The 21,235-nt window shown below is 41.0% G+C and overlaps 1 protein-coding gene across 8 annotated transcripts in view; it reads left to right on the forward strand.

Annotated features, from left to right (window-relative positions):
- herc1 (HECT and RLD domain containing E3 ubiquitin protein ligase family member 1) overlaps positions 1-21,235 on the forward strand; it is a 47,004-nt gene that overhangs the window by 11,920 nt on the left and 13,849 nt on the right. For 3 of the 8 annotated variants that reach the window (XM_082149699.1, XM_082149700.1, XM_082149701.1), the window contains exons 15-52: positions 219-371; positions 511-643; positions 733-924; positions 1,629-1,844; positions 2,001-2,174; positions 2,780-2,894; positions 2,984-3,104; positions 3,553-3,727; positions 4,723-5,005; positions 5,419-5,539; positions 5,629-5,680; positions 6,844-7,112; positions 7,207-7,431; positions 7,817-7,937; positions 8,020-8,257; positions 8,449-8,618; positions 8,706-8,861; positions 8,966-9,072; positions 9,159-9,269; positions 9,387-9,557; positions 10,195-10,434; positions 10,570-10,653; positions 11,395-11,924; positions 13,292-14,073; positions 14,777-14,993; positions 15,091-15,251; positions 15,965-16,081; positions 16,187-16,394; positions 16,596-16,717; positions 17,313-17,542; positions 17,905-18,173; positions 18,256-18,308; positions 18,441-18,641; positions 18,796-18,970; positions 19,848-20,115; positions 20,207-20,420; positions 20,753-21,009; positions 21,089-21,216. In XM_082149699.1, coding sequence (XP_082005825.1) covers positions 219-371; positions 511-643; positions 733-924; positions 1,629-1,844; positions 2,001-2,174; positions 2,780-2,894; positions 2,984-3,104; positions 3,553-3,727; positions 4,723-5,005; positions 5,419-5,539; positions 5,629-5,680; positions 6,844-7,112; positions 7,207-7,431; positions 7,817-7,937; positions 8,020-8,257; positions 8,449-8,618; positions 8,706-8,861; positions 8,966-9,072; positions 9,159-9,269; positions 9,387-9,557; positions 10,195-10,434; positions 10,570-10,653; positions 11,395-11,924; positions 13,292-14,073; positions 14,777-14,993; positions 15,091-15,251; positions 15,965-16,081; positions 16,187-16,394; positions 16,596-16,717; positions 17,313-17,542; positions 17,905-18,173; positions 18,256-18,308; positions 18,441-18,641; positions 18,796-18,970; positions 19,848-20,115; positions 20,207-20,420; positions 20,753-21,009; positions 21,089-21,216 — 7,559 coding nt within the window. The remainder of the gene's footprint in view (positions 1-218; positions 372-510; positions 644-732; positions 925-1,628; positions 1,845-2,000; positions 2,175-2,779; positions 2,895-2,983; positions 3,105-3,552; positions 3,728-4,722; positions 5,006-5,418; positions 5,540-5,628; positions 5,681-6,843; positions 7,113-7,206; positions 7,432-7,816; positions 7,938-8,019; positions 8,258-8,448; positions 8,619-8,705; positions 8,862-8,965; positions 9,073-9,158; positions 9,270-9,386; positions 9,558-10,194; positions 10,435-10,569; positions 10,654-11,394; positions 11,925-13,291; positions 14,074-14,776; positions 14,994-15,090; positions 15,252-15,964; positions 16,082-16,186; positions 16,395-16,595; positions 16,718-17,312; positions 17,543-17,904; positions 18,174-18,255; positions 18,309-18,440; positions 18,642-18,795; positions 18,971-19,847; positions 20,116-20,206; positions 20,421-20,752; positions 21,010-21,088; positions 21,217-21,235) is intronic. The other 5 variants (XM_082149703.1, XM_082149704.1, XM_082149705.1 and 2 more) reach the window with 3 other exon arrangements.

Consider the following 21,235-nt stretch of genomic DNA (forward strand, 5'->3'; position numbering starts at 1 on the left):
ATCTTGACTGGGTAAACATAAACACTGTCCTAAATGAATGTAAACAGATTCAAGAAGATAAATTGGATGTGTGTCAATATTGTATCTGTGTATTACACTTGCAGTGCAACCTTTTCATATTCACTGATGATCATCTTCTCAACTGTGGTCCAACTGCTCTTTCCTAACTGGTGTTCAACAACACCCTGTTTTAGTGTGTGTGTGTTTTAACCTCACAGGACCAGGCGTTTGGGGAGCTGGAGAAGAACAGTGATAAGATCTTGCAGGGAACATCTTCATCTGATAGCAGCCAACCAGCTCACCTCCATGAACTGCTCTGCTCTTTACAGAAGCAACTACTGGCCTATTGCCATATCAACTGTGTTACAGAGGTACTTACACAACTAAATGCATATCATGAACAAACAAAAATTAGAGGGATAGAGATTAGAATCTCAAAAAGGCCATGTATTTTTTTGGTCAGAGGAGTATGATTTCCTTCAGTATGTGAATCATCTGTGTTTTTTTCAGGGCTCCAGTAGTGTTGCGCTCCTCCATAAACATCTGCAGTTATTATTACCTCACGCCACAGATATCTATAATCGCTCTGCAACTCTTCTGAGAGAAAGCTCTGGAAACGGCAGTGTGCGTGAGAAGCTACGAGGTATATCAATATACACACGTTTTTGCTAAACTCATTAATAACTATATGCAAATGGACCTGCTAATTTTGCCTGTGTTTGTATTTGGTAGATGTGATCTACATGTCTGCAGCGGGCAGTATGCTGTGTCAGATTGTGACATCCTTGCTGTTGTTGCCTGTTTGGGTGGCACGGCCACTGCTCAGCTACCTCTTAGACCTGCTTCCCCCGCTGGACCGTCTCAACAGACTCCTGCCTGCCGCCACACTCCTTGAGGAACAGGAGCTGCAGTGGCCACTACATGGTCAGACTGTCACATTAAACTTTCGGTCAGATCTTCAGATCAGTAGTATTGTAGCACTGTCTTGTTGGCAAGAATCAATGTGTGCATTGTGTGGTGGCAAACAATTTTCTAGTTCTATCTATCTAGAACTTTATAGTTTAAAGTGATAGTTGGTTGTAGGTTTAAATCCCACATGGGTCGATTCATCAACTGTCTATCACTAATCTCCACTTGTCCAAAACACTTTAAAGATTTTAATAAATAGATTAAAATACCTGTAGATATTAAGTGTATGTATATGCACAGATATGATAAATAGATAATTTTGTTTAAATGATGGTGTACGTCATGTTAGCATTTTAATGAACTAATTATTTTATAATTATTATTTTAATTATATTTTAATTATAGCATACATTGTTACTATTCATAAATAGATAGAATAGATAGATAGATAGATGGTTAAATTATTAATATATACATGTATGGATGTACATTTAAATAATTTTAAACAGTCTTGTGTGCCCCTTGGGATTTTGCTGAGGCCCCCTGTTAGGCCCTGGCCCCGTTTTTGAGAACCACTCATCACTCAAGAGCCGCTCATCTCTCATTTGTGTTGAACTTCTTTAGCTTTAAATCTGTGATATTGTTTTGAATTAGGACTATTTTTCTTTCACTCACAAATCTTATATTGAGAAAATGTTTCCTTTCCTTTTTTCCTGTAGGCACTCCAGATCTAGTTGATCCATTGTGTGTGTCAGGACCGGCGCAGTGCTGGGTGTGGTTGGTGGATCTGGAGCGTACCGTTGCGCTGCTGGTGGGACGTTGTCTTGGAGGAATGCTTCAGGGAGCCCCACCCTCGCCAGAGGAACAGCACACTACCCACTGGCTCAAAACACCACTTTTTAGTAACGGCTTAGAGACTGAAATACCCCAGCTTGGTATGCACACGCACACATACGTGCGCACACACACATTGAATTACCTTTTATCATTAAATGTCCTGTTTTATTTAGAAATTTGGCTTATTATGGAAGTTTATAAAGGTTGTGAATGCCATTTCATTTTGATGTTGAACGTGTGTATGTGTTTTTAAGATGCGTGTATCAGCTCTCTGCTGGAGGTGGCTCTGTGTGGAAATGAGGAACAAAGACCGTTTGACTGTCAGTTGCATGCTGACATGAGTGTGCTGGTCGATTTGGCCCTTGGATCAACTAAAGAGCCCACATACAGCCTGTGGACAAACATGCAGGACTATGCCATCAGCAAGGGTAGGACACAAACACAGAACATATATTGTGGATTGTGGAAAGATTACTACAAATGATTCACTGATGATTACCCTTACTTGCGTAAGTGCTTGCATAGTCTCAGAAGTCACACATTAACCTATGCAAACCTTGTAATGGCTTCTATTTCTGTGGTGTTGGGTAGACCCACCCACATTGAAATCTCATTGGTCCAAAATCTCACTACACTTGCATCTGATTTGGACTTTGTGTCAGGTGTCAGTTGTCATTTCTTTTATATAAAGACATTTGTTTTTCTGAAAGAAGTTGGGATCTAAATGTTGAATTTATGTAATATTTGAGTGTACATTGCTGTTATGAGGTGTAGTATTTCCCCACACTTACTACCTAGAGGTTATCATAACTACTGTTATGTTACAGCTGGTCATAAACCAGACCTTTATGGCTTCTTAACTATGAAGTTATTGGATTTTATATAAAGTTATTGGTTAAAAACAATCCTGATTTTTGGCATTAGCATTATCAACTTGCATTTGTGCAAGTGAACATCTTTGGTGTCGTTACATGTTCCTTTAGTCTTGTGTGTGTGTGTGTGTGTGTGTGTGTGTGTGTGTGTGTTTGTGTAGATTGGGACAGTTCGTCACTGCCGAATGAGGCTCTGTTAGACACAGTATCCCGCTTTGTACTTGCTGTCCTGCTGAAACACACAGGGCTGCTGGGACAGGCATGTGGAGAGGGGAGGTATGACTTCATATCCTACATAACTATGGAGAATGCTACAATGTGGACACTACTAAAGCATTTCTCTTTCGTTTTCTGTCTTCCTGTAGATATCAGCCATGTAAACTGTTGGCAGAGGTGTATCGCAGTGTGTATAAGGTGCGGAATCGCCTCTTGGCTTGCAAGAACATGGAGCTCATCCAGACTCGCTCATCATCACGAGAACGCAGAGTATGTTTTCATTACAAATGATGTTATCAGCATAAAAGTTTGATTAAAAACTTTTTTAGCATCTGCCATGTACCCCTTTTGCTTTAATGACGGCAAGCATGCGAACTGGAACAGACTTTGTTTTAAAAGGATATTTACTCAGCTTAACCACAACTCATGTTGTTCTAAACCCAAAATGATTTTCATTCTTCTGTGAACACAAAAGAAGATATTATGAAGAAGTGCACTGAAGGGCCACTAAGGATAAGCAGTCTAAATGACTCTTTTTAAACACTTTTAAACAAAAAAAAGTTATGAAAACAAAAATAAAAGAATAACGAAGTGGAAGAAAATAAAATGTGTGTATATTTATTTATTTAATGTTTCTGTTTCCAGAGTTAAAAAAAAATTATTTTGGAAGACTTTTGGATCCCACTATATGTAAAGTCATTTCTCCTCCTGTGTGCAGATCTCTGATAACGTGGACTCGGTGGAGATGGACCCTCAGGAACACTCTTTCACCCGAACTATAGATGAGGAGGCTGAACTGGAGGAGAGAGACCGAGAGAGGGAAAGGGAGGAAGGACACCAGGAGCAGGAAGATGAGGAGGAGGAAAGAGAGCATGAAGTCATGACCGCAGGAAGTGAGTTCAGACACATTTGAAGGGCATGTTGTATGTGCTGCTGATGTTGGCTGTGTGGCATGGTGCAAAGTTGTCACACATTCACAATTTCACACACTTTGTGTACTTTTATATTTTCCTGTCTGACAACTTAGTTATTACACGTAAAAATAAATGTTCTGTAATTGTTTATTTACCCTCTTATCATTCCTGAACCATATGCCTCTATTTTAAGTGGAATAAACAGACAATGTTTTACACAACTATGGATTGATAGGAACCGACCAAAATTTAAGTAATTTTTCACAAATTACCTCCTCCTTCAAAAATTTACAGCATACAGGTTTTGAATGACATGAGGGTGATTAAATAATGACATTTAAATGTATTACTCTATTACTTTAAAGATATATTTAGTAATTGGATTGACAGTGTAAATTGCGCTGTATTAGAACAGACCACACAATATACACTATCGTTCAAAAGTTTAGTTTTTTTGAAAAAAGTATCTTGTGCTCATCAAGGCTGCATTTATTTGATCAAAACAGCAATATTATGAAATATTATTAAATATGTGAAAATAATTGTTTTCTATTTGAATATATTTTAAAATGTAATGTATTCCTGTGATGGCAAAGCTGAATTTTCAGCATCATTATTCCAGTCTTGATGATTTGGTGCTCAAGAAACTATTTTTGAAAATAGTTTTCATTTTTTAGTTTTTATAAAAATTTTTTTTAAAAAATGGTTACAATGTAAAAGCCTTTACTTTCACTTTAGATCAATTTAATGCATCTTTGTTAATTTCTTTGAAAAAAATGATCTTACCCTTTCACTTTTGAACAGTAATGTATACTAATAAAACCCCCAAAATTGTTATCCATGGTTGTTTGTTACACATTTGTTACACATGACATTGTGTAATATCCAGCCATAGGCCCTTTTTTAACAGCCTCATGCTTCTTGGCTGCTTCCCTAACCCAGCCGCTCTGTGTCTTATGTCTTGGCGGACACAGAAATCTTTCAATGTTTCCTATCAGCACGGGAGGCAGCGCGAGGAAGGGACCGAGATCGAACCGGAAGCATGAGCGTCCAGGAAGAGCCGGCTCAGCCCGGTCCCGAGCGCAGGAGCAGCACAACTGCTCAGGAGGGACAGGATCTTTACACCACCGCATGCAATGCCGTCATCCACCGCTGTGCAATGCTCCTGCTGGCCGTCAGCACGCCGCTCGCTCAACTCAGCAATCAACAACCCCTGACAGGTGGGGTCAACCAGGACGGAGGCGGGTTTATGCCGAGGTGAGTGACGTCATCGTTATAAAGTACAGGTACAAGTACAGGTTAAACAAGTGTAAGCGTGCCTGAACTTTCATATGTAACCCTTATCCTTGGAGACTGAATGTCTCACTGAACTCGTTTACCTCTCCAGCGCTCTCGTGCGGTCCAGGAATGCCTGACCTACTTTTTAAGATTTCATATTATCCAGTTGCAAGAGACCTTGTGTGCTGTCCTACTTTTGAAGCACCTTTATAAGCTGACCCAACTGCAATTAGCTTAAAAGCAGCATTTACCTATCATTTCAATAATCGTAAAACATTGTTCATTAGTGGTATTAATATGAAATTTAGGTCACATTTTTATTGACATGATTATGTGTTATGCCCACTCACAGGAAATGTAACATTTATTTCCCATTTTTATTTTGTGTTTAGGAGTGAGAGCTTGTCAGCAGAGAGTCGGTCTATCCAGAGCAGTCCCTGCTATAGACTCACAAAATCCAGGAGTGAGTCAGATCTCTCCCAGCCAGAGTCTGATGAGGAGGGATACTCACTGGTGAGATCTGTAACACATGCACACTGCCTTATTTACTTTTCTTGCTTTTAAATTGCAGTTATGTAACCTGTCGGTGTGACCATTTTCAGAATACAAGGAGGAATATGGATCTGGATTTAGCTTTTACTCCTAAAAAAAGAGGTAACAGCCCCTCCCCCAACACTTTGACTCTCTAGTATTGGTGTCTGTATATTTGTGCTAAAGTCTATCTGTGTACACATGTAATGTGTCTCTGACAGCTCCGTGTCAGTCTGTTTTCTTCTACTTGGCTAAATTAGTCCATACATTTTTTTTAAAGCATCTTCATGTTCTTCCAAACTTCAACAACATGCCACACAAATTTCTTCTATAAAATAGCAATTTCACATAATACTCACAATTCATGTTCAGACCTGCTGTCTGTGGCTGCAGAATTCCACAGAAAAGCACCGTTTATGGTAAAATTCAATCACCTGTCTTTCCTGTTCACCTGTTTTGCACATACGCTGCCTGCCAAAATTATATTACATAGATTATTGGATGCCATTTAAGCTGCTTATGCTTTATTTATTTTTATATATATATATATATATATATATATATAAATATATATAATTGCATAGATTATTGGATGCCATTTAAGCTGCTTATGCTATATATATATATATATATATATATATATATATATATATATATATATATATATATATATATATAAATTACATCGATTATTGGATGCCATTTAAGCTGCTTATGCTATATATATATATATATATATATATATATATATATATATATATATTTATATTTATATATTTATATTTATATTTTTTTCTGTATGTGTCATACAGTCATAGCTAAATAAATTTGACATTAATTGGCATTTTTTTATTATACAGTCAACCGCACCTGGGACACATCTTTTTGGTCGACTGTTGCCTCTATGCCTGAGAATTTATGACGCTATTGGCTACTAATAAATAGCTTATTAGATCCATTAAGCAGATTTTACCATATCATTCTTTCCCCAGATTTTCTCTTACAGTCAGGACTGAAATGTGACCGCATGGATGATGACTTGTGGAATGTTTTGAGAATTTGAAACTCAATGTTTTCTGTTGAAAGTATCAAAGTGATCCTTTTACTGAATAATTATAAAAAATTTGAATTACAATTTACAGAGAATCAACAATTATTTAAATATAGAGTATACATATTTAAATTAGTGTATATATAAATTACATTTAAATATACATGTATTTAAATTATACTTATTTGCCCATTATTATAAATTTGTTCAACAGATTTTGTGTTGTGTTTTCAAGGTTTTCTCTACAGTTCTCCTGACTCTTCTGCTGATTGGTTTGGGGGACGCTCAGCCCGTGAGTGTTTGTACAGTTCTCCGCAGTCCTACGAGGAATCAGACATCGATCTGAGCCAATCACTCAGGCTCCATGCACTCATCGAGAACATTGTGAACTTCATAAGTGGAGATGTTGGGAATGCTCCTGCGTTTAAGGAACCAGAAGAGAGTGTGTCCACCAGCCCACAGGCCATTATTATAGCCATGGAACAGCAGCAGAGCCGAGCAGAGGTACGTGCATTCAGCATTTTTATTTGTCTTTGTTACTACAGATGCCTTCCACCTACACATCTTATGCTTTTATGTTCATTTTTTGTTTCTATAGTTGCGTCTGGAGGCCCTTCATCAGATTGTGGTGTTGATTTCTGGGATGGAGGAGAAAAGCAGTCAAGCAGGCTCTGGAGGTGGAGCTGGACGCACAAGCCTCAGTTTTCACTCTGCCTCTCTGCTAACATCAGTCAGACTGCAGTTCCTGTCGGGATGTTTCGGCCTGGGTGCCGTGTGTAATGGGGGGCCAAAGGGGGAGAATGTCCAACTACACCATTACCAGGTAACTGTGACATCTAAACTTTGACTTGTTTCAGATTTACTGGTACTGGTAAAATATTTTTTTTTATGTATTGCATACCGTTCAAAATGTATCTATGACCATCATCAGTGAATAAAAAAACAACTGATTGAGTTTCTGAACATAGTTGAGCTTCTTTGTAGGTCATGCTGGAGCTAATTTAGACTGGGGTATGTAAGCATAAGGCCTTATTGAGAAAAAAAAAAGAGAAGATCAGAATGGATTTGAGCAGTTCGGTCTTCTTGCTTTAACACATTTTGTCCTATAAACTGGGCATGGAAGAACTGAAATGACTTCTCATAACATGCTAAAAAAGGTATGTTATCATTCATGCTATCATCTGCATGTTCTTTGTCTTTCCTTGTAGGATGGAGTCAGAGCAGCCAAGAAAAGTTTACAGATGGACATTCAGACAGCTGTGCATAAGATATATCAGCAGCTGTCAGTCACATTAGAGAGAGCCCTGCAAGCTAACAAGCACCACATAGGTAATGTATACACTATAGTAATTGTATGTGGCATTTTTTTATTATACTGAACATATATTCACAATGCTGTGTGTGTTTCCAGAGGCCCAGCAGAGGCTGCTTTTGGTGACAGTCTTCGCTTTAAGCGTGCGATACCAGCCTGTCGATGTATCATTAGCCATCTCCAGTGGCCTTTTGGACGTTCTCTCACAGCTTTGTGGAACGGAAACCCTGCTTGGACAGACACTGCAACTCCTGCACAAGCCTGCAGGCTCTCAGCTCAGCACTGCCCTCAAAGTGGCCAGCACCAGATTGCTACAGATACTAGCCATCAGCACCGGGTACAAAACGGTTCACTCACAGACTGTTAACACCTGGTTTTTCATAGTCAATCTGAACCTTCAATGCTGTATGATTTAAATGATGATGCTAGTGCCTGAATGTTCTTTAGGAAACTTCAGACCTGGTATGTAAACAAAGTGCCAAAATCTCACAGCATTCAAAATGTTGCTTTCCCCTATCTTTTCATCAGGACATACGCGGACAGGTTGAGTCCTAAGGTGGTCCAGTCCCTGTTGGATCTTTTGTGTAGTCAGCTGAAGACTCTGCTGGCTCAGGCTGCTGGAAGCACACTTAGTGCAAGTACAGAACTGCAGGAGAAGACTGACGACTGTGCAGATGCTCAGAAAAAAGATTTTCGAGGTAGGACACTTAAGAGCTCAAAACAACCACGTGCTCACTAAGTCAATTGATTTTGTGGTTTTATATATTGCTTTTGTTTTGGTGTAGCATTGTTACGCAAGACACACACCGCAGAGCTGCACCTTGGAGACTTCTTGGTGTTTCTACGGCGCGTCGTCTCTTCCAAAGCGATCCAGTCCAAGATGGCATCTCCTAAATGGACTGAAGTCCTTCTCAACATTGCTGCCCAGAAATGCTGTTCAGGTAATACAGCAGTGTCCCGTTCATCATCTTCATCTTCGATCATCAACAGCATCATCTTGTTTATGTGTTAGTTGTTAGATTAGTTGAATTTGTGTGTTTTTCAGGCATTCCATTGGTTGGTAATTTGAGGACACGGCTGTTAGCCCTTCATGTTCTGGAAGCTGTACTTCCTGCCTGTGAGAGCAGTGTGGAGGACCATCAGATGACCCAGGTCTGACTCCACAGAATTGTGTTTATATATTTATTTATTTATTTATTTATTTAGCAGAGCTAAATTAATTTGACTTTGTGTGGTAGGTGGTGGAGAGGTTGTTCTCGCTGCTCTCGGACTGTATGTGGGAGGAACCTGTTGCTCAAGCAAAACATGCCATCCAGCTAAAAGAAAGAGAGCAGGAACTCAAACTACAGGTAAGGGAGATAAAGTCAGTCAAGTGTTTTTGGCAGGGTTTTGTTGCTTCAAAATGTACAAATACTCAACATTCACCTTTCTGAGATGCCATTAAATTGCCTTTCTGGTTGTTTTAGGGTGAAACAGAGGAGGAAGAAGAAAATTTGCCTATCCAGGAAGTGACCTTTGACCCTGAGAAGGCTCAGTGCTGTGTGGTGGAAAGCGGACAGGGACTGACACATGGCAGTGGGGGCAAAGGTTACGGCCTGGCCTCCACTGGCATTTCCTCTGGCTGTTACCAGTGGAAGGTTCTACACACTTTCTTTTACAATACTGTTTGAAAGTTTGGGGTTAAGATTAAATTTTTAACTATATCTTTATTTAAAAAATATGAAAGATAACAAGAAAATCTCCAAATCTGTAAGATTTTTAAATAACTGTTTTCTATTTTTGTGTATTTTAAATGGTAATTAATTCCTGTGATGGAAAGCTGAATTTTCAGCATCATTACTCCAGTCTTCAGTGTCACATGAATCATGATCCTTCAAAAATCATTCTAATATGCTGATTTGGTGCTCAAGAATCAAGAAACATTTCTTATTATTATCATCACAGTTGACAATTGTGCTTCTTAATATTTTTGTGGAAACAGTGATACTTTTTTTCAGGATTCTTTAATGAATAGAAAGTTCAAAAGAGCAGCATTTATTTGAAATAGAAATCGTTTGTAACATTATAAATGTCTTCACTGTCACTTTTGATCATTTTAATGTCTGCTTGCAGAATAAAAGTTCATTTCATTTAAAAAAAAAAAACTTAACTACCACAAACTTTTGAACGGAAGTCTATGTATACACACACACATCCATGCAAGCTGATAGTAATCATAATATGTACATTCTGTCAGGCTATGTGAGTATAAGTAAACATATATATTTTTTTCAGTTCTATATCGTGAAGGAGAATCGGGGAAACGAGGGAACGTGCGTGGGTGTTTCACGCTGGCCCGTTCATGATTTTAACCACCGCACAACAGCAGACATGTGGCTCTACCGCGCATACAGTGGCAACCTTTACCATAATGGAGAACAGACCCTCACGCTGTCCAGCTACACACAGGGAGACTACATCACCTGTGTGCTGGACATGGAGGCGAGGACTGTGTCCTTTGGCAAGAATGGAGAGGTGCGGTGCATCCCACTCATGAAGACAAATATTTAACCATTTTACCAACTCATGTCAATAGCTGAGCTATAATACTCATTATTTAACTCTCTTTTATCATATTTATTTGCTAAACCATGTGGCTTTATGTGGCAGGAACCCAAACTGGCCTTTGAAGATGTCGATGCTACAGAGCTCTACCCGTGTGTGATGTTCTACAGCAGCAACCCAGGGGAGAAGGTAGGATGCAGAGATGCTGATGTTGATTTTAATTTTTTTTAAATGACACATTATGCCTGAAAAGGTTTTGGATTTTTTATCATATGTTAATTTTAAAAATCTTGTATAATATGACTTGCTGTTTTTGTTTGCCATGAAAATAGCCTTGAATGCTGACATGGCACTAAATAAAACAATCTGAATCTTTAAATGACACTGATAGACACCATTTTCAACTGTTCAGACTACATTATAATTATTGTCTTTTAAGTTTATGAAATTAAGTTTCAATTTCTTCACCTTAGAGAAACGATATTCGTGATATAAAGTATACTTTTTTTATTATTATTTTAACAGGCATATTTTGGAATGAAACAAATTATATATACGTATTTATTATATTTTCAGGTTTCCTTTTGGTTAATTTTTAGTGACCTTTTAGTTTGTTTATTTCCAGTTAATAATTTTAGTGCTTCAACTTATTTCATTTTAAATCAAAACACTGTTCACATTGGATGTTTGATTTTGCCTGCAAAGCTTCTAAAAAAGTTTTCTTGCCATTATTTTGTACTACACTGTCTTATCTTATATTCAGTTCAGACTGCAGTCACATTCAATACTAAAATATGATTGATTTATTTTGCTGTGGCGCTGCAGAAAGTGATGTAGCACTACTATAACGATGACCGCAATGAAAATGTAGACTGGTTGGCAAATTTCTACACTTTTCTCTATTGTTTTAACTGGTCCCCTACCCTGCAGGTAAAAATCTGTGACATGCAGATGAGGGGCACACCACGTGACCTGTTACCTGGCGACCCGATCTGTAGCCCTGTAGCAACTGTCCTCGCGGAAGCCACTACCCAGCTGGTCCGGATCTTACACCGCTCGGAGCGCTGGACCCAAACCATCAACCATAGCATCCTCCAACGCCTCCAGCAGATCAGGGGCTGTCTGCGAGAAGGAGCTCCTCCATCAGGGGCCACCAGACTGCGCAAGAGCCGCTCGGCACAGAGCCGAGAGGAGCAGGATGAGAAGGAGGAGGAGCGAGAGGAGGAGAGAGGAAGAAGTGGACGGCACACTGCAGCAGAGCTGTCGGAGGCGCACCTGCGGACGCTGTGCCACCAGGTGTGGCCGGTGTTAGCTGTGATAGGGGGAGTAGATGGTGGGTTGAGGATGGGTGGACGGTGTGTGCACAAGCAGACGGGGAGACACGCCACTCTGCTGGGTGTGGTGAAGGAGGGGAGCACATCAGCTAAGGTGCAGTGGGATGAGGCGGAGATTACCATCAGGTGAGAGATGGCTATCTGTTTACATGGTTTATTGATCTCTAAAAATTATATTGAGGCTTTTACCTTGTTCCTGCTCCCCAGAGGTCTAGACTCCAACTTTTCTTTCTTTCTGTCTGGGGCTCTCTTGGTTTCTTTAAGGGATGTGCGCCACAACTAATTTCATTAACAATTAAATGGACATTTTGTAACCGACTAGTCTACCAAACACCTGGAAGCCTGTATTAGCGACCCATTTAAAATAGCCTACTTACTTTATGAATGAACAGTCAAATACCATACTGAATGCAGTTGAAAAATCATACATGTGTTGTGCAGTTTGATCATTGTACATTAAATTTAAAGGGATAGTTCACTCAAAAATGAAAATTCTGTCGTTTCAGACCTGTAAGACTTTTGTTCATCTTCGGAACACAAATTAAGATATTTTTGATGAAATCCAAGAGCTTTCTGTTTCTCCGTTGACGCAACTGACACTTTGGCCCCTAAAAAAGTTCATAAAGAGATCGTAAAACCAAACCATATGAATTGAGCTGTTAAGTCCAAATTTTTATAAATATGACGAACAGATTTAATTTAGGCTTTTTCAAATATAAACATTCATCAACACACACATCAGTTGTGGTAAACGGAAACTCAAGCATGTTTGCTTGATGTGCGAGAACCAATAAGGTTCTTTCTCATGTGTTACGTAGCACATTTGAGCTTCCGCAAGAACCAATGAGGTTTGTTCTCATGCGTCAAGCAGGTTAGGTTTAGCTTCTGATATATTTGCTGATCAATGTTAATGGGGTTTGGAGCGACATGAGGGTGAGGAATTAATGACAGAATTTTTGGGTGAACTAACCTTTTAAGCATTCACTTAATCAACTTTAGCCAATTGTAGACATTTTTATTAAAATCAACTGAATCAATAGGCTTTGCAGGACCAATAAGAACAAACTGAATAAAAAAAAAACGAATTCCTTAAATCAAAATTAGTTAACATAAATCAGCACATCAAAGTATCGTCGTTCGTTACAACAGCCAACGCTTGCACCTGTTCCTGTTCACATGAGAGGTGGCAAAATCGCAAGAAAAGCATGACTTGTACTGGCAACTATACATTATTTAAGGGTATTCTATTTGTTAGGATATTATTATAAGATCTGTTGTCAAGTAAGTTTCAGCAATATTGTTTAGTCGACTAGTCTCGCACATCCCTAGACTCTTTTTCAACTTTTCATCCTCCCTAATCATTTCTTTTACTTTTTCCTTTGAATAAGTTCCATAATGTTGCATGTTCCCTGGCCCTCCTCCCTGCTCCCTCACCTTCTCTCTCTGTCTCTTTTTCTCTCTCTGTTTGGTTTGTCACTCTTTTTTTATTGAAGCTTCCCCACTTTTTGGTCGCCCAGTGACACGCCGTTGTACAACTTGGAGCCGATAGAGCCACTTCCCTTTGACGTTTCTCGTTTCCGCGGACTCACTGCGGCTCTGCTTCTGGACCTCACCACCCTTGCCAGCCTGCAGGATGACAGCTCCAAATCCGTCTCTAACCGGCGGCATGAACGGAGACACCGGCACGAACCCCAGGAAGAACGAGAGAACGAGACGCGCACCAAACCAAAAGAAGGGACGGGAGACCTACGTGTGTCTCACAGCTTGGACGAGGTTCGAGCTCGCGCACCGCCCAACTCTCGCTCTGAGAGCGAGTTGGCAGCCTACACACAGGACGCCACACAGCAGACTCCAGCGGAGGGACGCCGCAGACTGCAGGAGATGGTGGTGACACGGGGAAGCTCACAGGAGGCGGCTGCACAGATGGAGGTGCATGCGGTACAGCTCTCGTATTTGTATCTGGGAGCGATGAAGACCCTGAGTGTACTTCTTAGCTGTAGTAAATACGCCGAACTGCTGCTGATCCCCAAAGTGACGCCTGATAGCGGCCATAATGCGGATTGTGCAAGCCCTGGGGTCAGCGTGTGTCAGGAGGAGGCAGAGCTGCGATCAGCTCTGCAGTTTCTGATGCGACACATGGTGAAGCGGGCAGTTATGAGGTCACCCATCAAAAGGGCACTTGGGCTGGCAGACCTGGAGCGGGCGCAGACTATGATCTACAAACTTGTGGTCAATAGCCTGCTTGAAGAACAGGAAGGCCAGAGTTCCAAACCAGGTACATCAGAAAACATAAAACATATTTGATATACATAAACTGCATATATTAACTACTTTTCAAAAGTTTTCGAATAACACTACTTTCGAAGAATAACTTTTCGAATAACCCTACTTTTCAAAAGTTTGAAATCGTATGTTCACCAAAGCTGCTTTTATGTGATAATATTGTGAAATATTATTACAATACTTTTTTTTTTTTTCTAATTTAATTTAAATGTTAAAGCTTGTCTCATGATTGTGTGATCATTCTAATTTGCTTATTTGGTGCTTAAGAAATTTCTACATAATGTACACATGATGGGTACAAACAACGATACTTGTATTATTGTAAAGTCACATAATTTAAAGGAAGTTAAGGCCCAGGTATACCTAATTTTCCGCGTTCCGCTGCCTCCGAAATTATACTCCATAGGCCGTTAGTGGACTCTGTTTTCAAATCCTCAAGTCACTCTCATATGCGAGTGAAATGTAAGCACTATGAATTAGAACATTTAATAGAATTGATCATTATTTTTAGTCTAATGGGTAGAGAATTTTTGGTTTCGTCTTTTATTCCCTATAAAACAGCAAAATAGTAGCAAAACCCCTTTATTTTGCACTCATCTTTAGATCACAGATTGCACTCTCTTTCCCAGGACACACTGGGACATACCCTTTACTCTTCATAAAGTATGTGAATGTGTGTGTGTGTGTGTTTTTAGTGGACACAGAGTGTGAGGAGTTAGAAGGAGAGCAACAGTTTCAGACTCCGGTCACCACCTCCCCCTCAGCTTCCAGCAGCACCTCCTTCATGAGCTCCTCACTGGAGGACACCACCACAGCAACCACACCCGTTACCACAGCAACCACACCTGTTACAGATGCCGAGACTGCACCAGCTTCTGAATCACCTGGAGTGATGCCCCTCAGCCTGCTCAGGTACACACCCAACGGATGTCTTTTTTAGAGTACATTGTGAACATTGAATCTTTCAACCTGTGTGCCATAACTGATCTGCATGTGTATATCTGAGCAGGCAGATGTTCTCCAGCTACCCGACAACCACCCTGTTGCCGGCACGTAGAGCTCAGACCCCTCCCGTCTCATCGCTGCCCACCTCGCCATCAGACGAGCACGGCCGGAGACAGAGCCTCACATCACCCGAGTCCCAGCCTGCCAGGACCAACACTAGGACAGGTACAAATACACACACTCACAATATGTTTCTCTTAATTAATAAAATAGGGTCCAAATTTCTGAAAACGCATCTAAAATATGAAAATATGACACTATAAAATTTGGATTTGGTTTTTTGAAATGTTTTTTGAAAGAAGTCTCTTATGCTTACCAAGGCTGCATTCATTTAATCAAAAATACAGTAAAAGTTGTAATAATGTTTCACATAATTACAGCTATGTAATACTATTTTGTACAAGACAAGATATCATCAATCCTTCTTCCAAAACATGTTTTTGTCTTACCCTGATTCACTATGGTAAGCCTGTTGTAAGTGTTTATATTTTAGACCTGTCAGGATGGTTTTCGCAGGAAATTGCGCGCATACATCACTATGCTTGTGCATGTCTTTTCATTTCTGTAAACAGAGAAAAGTTGCTCCAGCTAATTTGACGCGTGTATGGTGTTATGTGACCGGCATAGGTTCGTTTTCACAACGAACAGGAGGCAAACATATTTTGCTGCTTAATATTTTTGTGGAAGTTGCGATACACAACCATTTAAAAGTTTCTGGTAAGATTAAAAAAAGAGAGATAAATGCAGCCTTAGTGTGCAATGTGCATAAGTGACTTCTTTCAAAAAACATTAAAAAAATTAAATACTAGGAAACTTTTCAAATTATGCTGAAAATATAATTTGAAACATTTTTTTTTTTTATGTTTATTCACTCCAAGCATTATCAGACCCCAGCAGTCGTCTCTCCACATCTCCACCTCCTCCTGCCATCGCGGTTCCACTGCTGGAAATGGGATTCTCACTCAGACAGATCATGAAAGCTTTGGAAGCAACAGGTAGGCAAATACTTATAGATACTATCATAGATGTGTTATGTCTGATTCCGAATTTCTTCATATATCATATCAGACATTCAGAGTATGTTCTGTATTGGTCTGTAGGTGGACGTGCTGAGGCAGATGCTCAAAACATCACTGTACTTGCAATGTGGATGATCGACCATCCAGGCACAGTAGATTCTGAGGAAGCTTCGGACCCCTGCTCCGGGGCAGCTGGAGGGGGTAAGAGCACAGAGAGGGGTTACCTGCGCTCACCGGGAGACATCCCCAACGCTGACGCTGCAGAGATGGAGGAGGGATTCAGTGACAGGTACAATACCTACTGAATGAATGACATGACATTTACTTATTGGGTGTCTTTAATTACTAAGTAATTAAAGACCCCCAATATTTTTTTTATTACAAAATTATTGTTAAATTATTGTTAGGTACAGTGTACTTAGATTGATAAATGGCCAAAAAAATTGTTGCGCAATACAACATGAACACTGTGACCTCTCTGTTCCTACAGTCCTGAAGGTCTTGATCAAGATTCGGCTTCTGCCTCTGCAGGCCCCACTCCCAGAGGACGCTCTGCAGCCAGCAGGAAACACCGCTTTGACCTTGCTGCACGCACTTTACTAGCTCGTGCAGGTACACTCTAGGGATCTGCAAAAATACACGTTTTCAACTATTTGTCTAATCAGTCTCAATGAAGCCCTGTGTAATGTGGCTGGTTTAACTGACCCTGAAAGGACTTGTGTATATATATATACTGCTGTTAAAAAATCTGGTGTTGGTAAGATTTTCTAAATTTTTTTGAAAGAAGGGACACAAACAAAGGCTGCAATTTTTATATAGTTTAGTTTTTTTTTATTTCTTATTATTAACAGTTGTTGAAAACAGTTGCACTACTTAATATTTTTGTTGAATATGTATACATTTTTAAGATTATTTGATGAGTAGAAAGTAAAAAAAAAAAAAAAAAAAATGCATTTATTTGAAATTGGAATATTTTGTAGCAATATAAATGTCTTTACTGTAACTTTTGATCAAATTAATGCATCCTTGCTGAACAAAATAAGTGTTAATTTCTTGAATGGATGAATAATCTGTATAACCTTGACCGTACCAAGGACAAGCAGTTTGGAAAATGGATGCATTTGTATGTGGTTGTATGTATAATAAAATTTTACAACATTAAGTTGTAACCGTTGTCTCAACACTAATATTGTGTTTTGTTGTGTAGCTGGACTGTACCGCTCAGTTCAGGCACATCGAACTCAAGCCCGTCGAGAAGGCTCTGGACTGCAGCAGGAGTCTGGGCCTCTCGGGGCGCTGTACGACTTCAATCTGGATGAAGAGCTGGAGCTGGAATTGGATCAGGAAGCCATGGAGGCCATGTTCACCCAGGAGCTGGCATCCGACTCCGACATTCTGGGAATGTGGATCCCGGAGGTACTGGACTGGCCAACATGGGTGTGTGTGACAGCAGCCTGGGGCTGCCGCTGCTTTACTACTCACCTTTAACCCCTGCACGGCTGTACACAAACACACCCCAACACATTTGTTCTGAGATGCACATAATGTACTCGCATAGAGTTTGCTCACTCACGCTCTCATATTGGACACAGACAAACTTCTGCTGAAGCACAGCAGCTTTCGCACACTCACTAACACTGGTGCATGCTTTACTGGCACAGTATGAAAGCAGCAGATGCATAATGGGATGCTTCAGCCCTGATCCATGTTCTACTGGCTTACATTTCGTTTCAAATGTTTGTTGCACAACTTACTCTTCCATCTGACCACAGTTTTGTTTCATTTTGCTTGTGTGTTAGCATGTGTGCGAGTCGGAGGACCGCGATGAGGTGGTCGTGTGTGAGTTGTGTGGGGTCAGCGTTTCCAGCTTCAATCAGCACATGAAGAAGAGCCACCCGGGCTGCGGTCGCAGTGCCAATCGCCAGGGTTACCGCAGCAATGGATCCTATGTTGACGGCTGGTTCGGAGGGGAGTGTGGAAGCGGGAATCCCTATTACCTGCTCTGTGGCAGCTGCAGAGAGAAATACCTCAACATGAAGAGCAAGATCAAAGGACCACTGCCTGAGAGGTGAGCAGTGTGTTTGCAGGCATGCGTTATCATAGCCGAATTCACAAGAATCTGACGTATTTCACTGATCTTGGTTTTTCAGGTATAAAGGTCAAGCCCCAGACCTGTTGGGAAAGCAAGACTGTGTGTATGAAGGTATTAAAAGTGTCTACAAGCAAAACCATACCCAGAAAAAACTAAAAGAAATTTGCTAGAATTATCAACAACCACTACTACTGATATGTGTCAGGGTAAATGTGTCTAAGTACATGTGGTTTTGTCCTGCAGAGGACTGGGACATGTTGGATGTAGACGATGCAGAGCGTCTGACGGGAGAGGAGGAGTTCGATTTGCTCTCTGCTCCGCTGGGTCTTAGTGAGCGCAGACCTGTTCCTGAGGCTGTCCATTTTCCCGACACCGACCCTCTCGGAGCCTCTGTTGCCATGGTCACTGCCACCAACAGCATGGAGGAGACTCTCTTGCAGATAGGTACAATAATAACACCAATGCAATTAAGTGACGTAAATGCATCTCATTGATTAATGGTGTAAAAATGCCTGTAATTTTACAGATATTGTCTAAGATGTTTGTATTTATGTGTATCTCTATGGATTTGACTAAGTAAAACATGCTCTGTCTAAAGGTTGCCAGAGCTCAGTGGATAAAAGTTCATCAGGTCGGTTGTCTTTGGGGGAGCAGGCATCAGGTCTCCAGACGTCTGCTGATCGCCTGGTGGCTCTGAAAAGAGTCACTGCAGCTGCACAAGTCCTGTTGGCCAGAACAATGGTCATGAGAGCACTGTCCCTGTTGTCAGTTAGGTAAGTGTTGTTGTGGCTGCTTTAATTTGCATTCATAAATTTAGCCTCAGATACATGATATGTTCATTCGCTCTTACAAGCAGGTATTGTTCGTTTCCACATTGAATGCGTTTCTTGTGTGTAAAAAGCACCTGTACACATAAGAGGTGCCAAGATCGCAATAAAAACTTTACGTGTACTGATAACTATACATTATATAAGCTGCGTATTTTTTTAACTACATTGTTGATTCGAATAGCAAACAACTCTTACTGCACGCAACGCAACAGATTTAAAAAAATGGTGGATGAAATAAAATGCTGTGTGGAGTCAACCAATCAAAATGCGGCATGAACTCAACCAATCAGAATGTTCAGTGCCCAAGTCCCACCCCCGAAAGTTCCTGAACTTTGAAAAAGTACTACCTCGCAAGCAGGGACTTTCTGAGGGAGACATTTTTACCCGGAACTTTATTTAGACCCTGGTTCCTGTGGTGGAAACACCCTGAGTACCACCCCAAAGTTCCTGCGGTGGAAACGCGGATATTGATAAGATGTTGATATAGAAACTGTTGTGGTCAAGTAAGCTTCATTCATAATGCTTCCCCTGTTGCACTCTCTAAACTGTCCGGGTTCTGCACTGCTCTTGCCGTTGACTGCCACCTTATTTGTTCCAACGATATCACGTTATTATTAACAAACATTTAGAAAATCAGTCTTTGAAATTTGTGAATCAATTTGAATCGGTAGAAAATAGAATCGTGGTTCATATGTTAATCAATTTTCCCCCTACTATTTTTATATATATATGTGTGTGTGTGTATATACATATACACATACACATACACATACACAAACACATACACATACATGTCTAAACTCATATTTCTGCTCTTCAGCGGATCTAGTTGCAGTTTAGCAGCAGGATTGGAGTCTCTGGGCTTGACAGACATTAGGACTCTGGTGCGTCTGATGTGTTTGGCTGCAGCAGGTAGAGCTGGACTGTCCACAGGCCTTGCATTAGGTCCCGGATCCTCTGAGCGCCCACGAGGGGCTAGTAAGCCTACCAAACCCATCTCTTGTTTAGCATACCTCAGTACCGCCGTCGGCTGTCTGGCATCAAACAGCCCCAGCGCTGCCAAACTCCTGGTCCAGCTGTGCACACAGGTAGCCAGATCTTCTCATGAATATCTATTAAACAAAGAGATGACAAAAAACTGTAAATCATTTGTCTCATGCTGCCTCTCTTTTCCTCTAGAATCTGATATCAGCTGCCACCGGGATGAATCTGACCACAGTAGATGATCCAATCCAGAGGAAGTTCCTGCCCAGTTTCCTGAGGGGAGTGGCAGAAGAGAACAAGCTTGTGACATCACCCAATTTTGTGGTGACCCAGGCACTAGTTGCCCTGCTTGCTGATAAAGGTGCCAGGCTTCGACACGGCTATGACAAGGCTGAATTGGAAAAGAGAGGTTAGTTAACGTCTTGCTAGTCGGTTGAGACTGCCACCACATTATTTACTTATTTGAGTTTTTTCCCAGTCATTTTTTTTTGTTTTTGTTTTGTTTGGTTAAATCTTGTAAATCTGATGCTTTATTTGTTTGTTTTTGCAGCAGAGGGCTTGTTAGATGAAGCTTTGTTGTGTTGCAGCTCGAAAACCACAGCCTTTGCCGCCAATCACCACCATTTTAATTTCTCACCTTTTTTTTTCTCATTGTGTGTGTGTGTGTGTGTGTATCCGTCTGTGTGCACGTGTTTGTTTCTCTCGCTCGCGGCCTGGCTTTGTTCTGCTCGGTCGTCACAGGGCTAATGTCGCCTCTCTATGCCCACCTCTCCTGTGCCCCCCTTGCTGTAGGCCCATTGGAGCTGGCAAATGCGCTGGCGGCGTGCTGCCTCTCGTCTCGACTCTCGTCGCAGCACCGCCAATGGGCCGCGCAGCAGCTGGTGCGCACACTGGCGGCTCACGACCGAGACAATCAGAGCCGCCCACAGACCTTCGCCGACGTGGCAGGAGACCTGCGGAAGTGGTCCACTTTCAGACTCGAGGCCCACCAGAGCAGGGTATGATTCCCACAGCACTGTTGGCTGCTTTTAACCGCACTGGATGGTTTTTGATGCGGAGTCATTTGGTCTCTTGTAGGTGATCACATGTGGGTGGTGTAGTAAAAAAGGACTTCTGGCTACAAGTGGGAATGATGGGACGGTCCGTGTTTGGAGCGTGACCAAAAACCAGTACACCCTGCAGCAGACATGTGTCTTTAACAAAGCGTGAGTTCCTCTCTTTCTC

Source organism: Leuciscus leuciscus (genome assembly GCF_965113295.1).
Source record: "Leuciscus leuciscus genome assembly, chromosome: 2".
Lineage (NCBI taxonomy): Eukaryota > Metazoa > Chordata > Actinopteri > Cypriniformes > Leuciscidae > Leuciscus > Leuciscus leuciscus.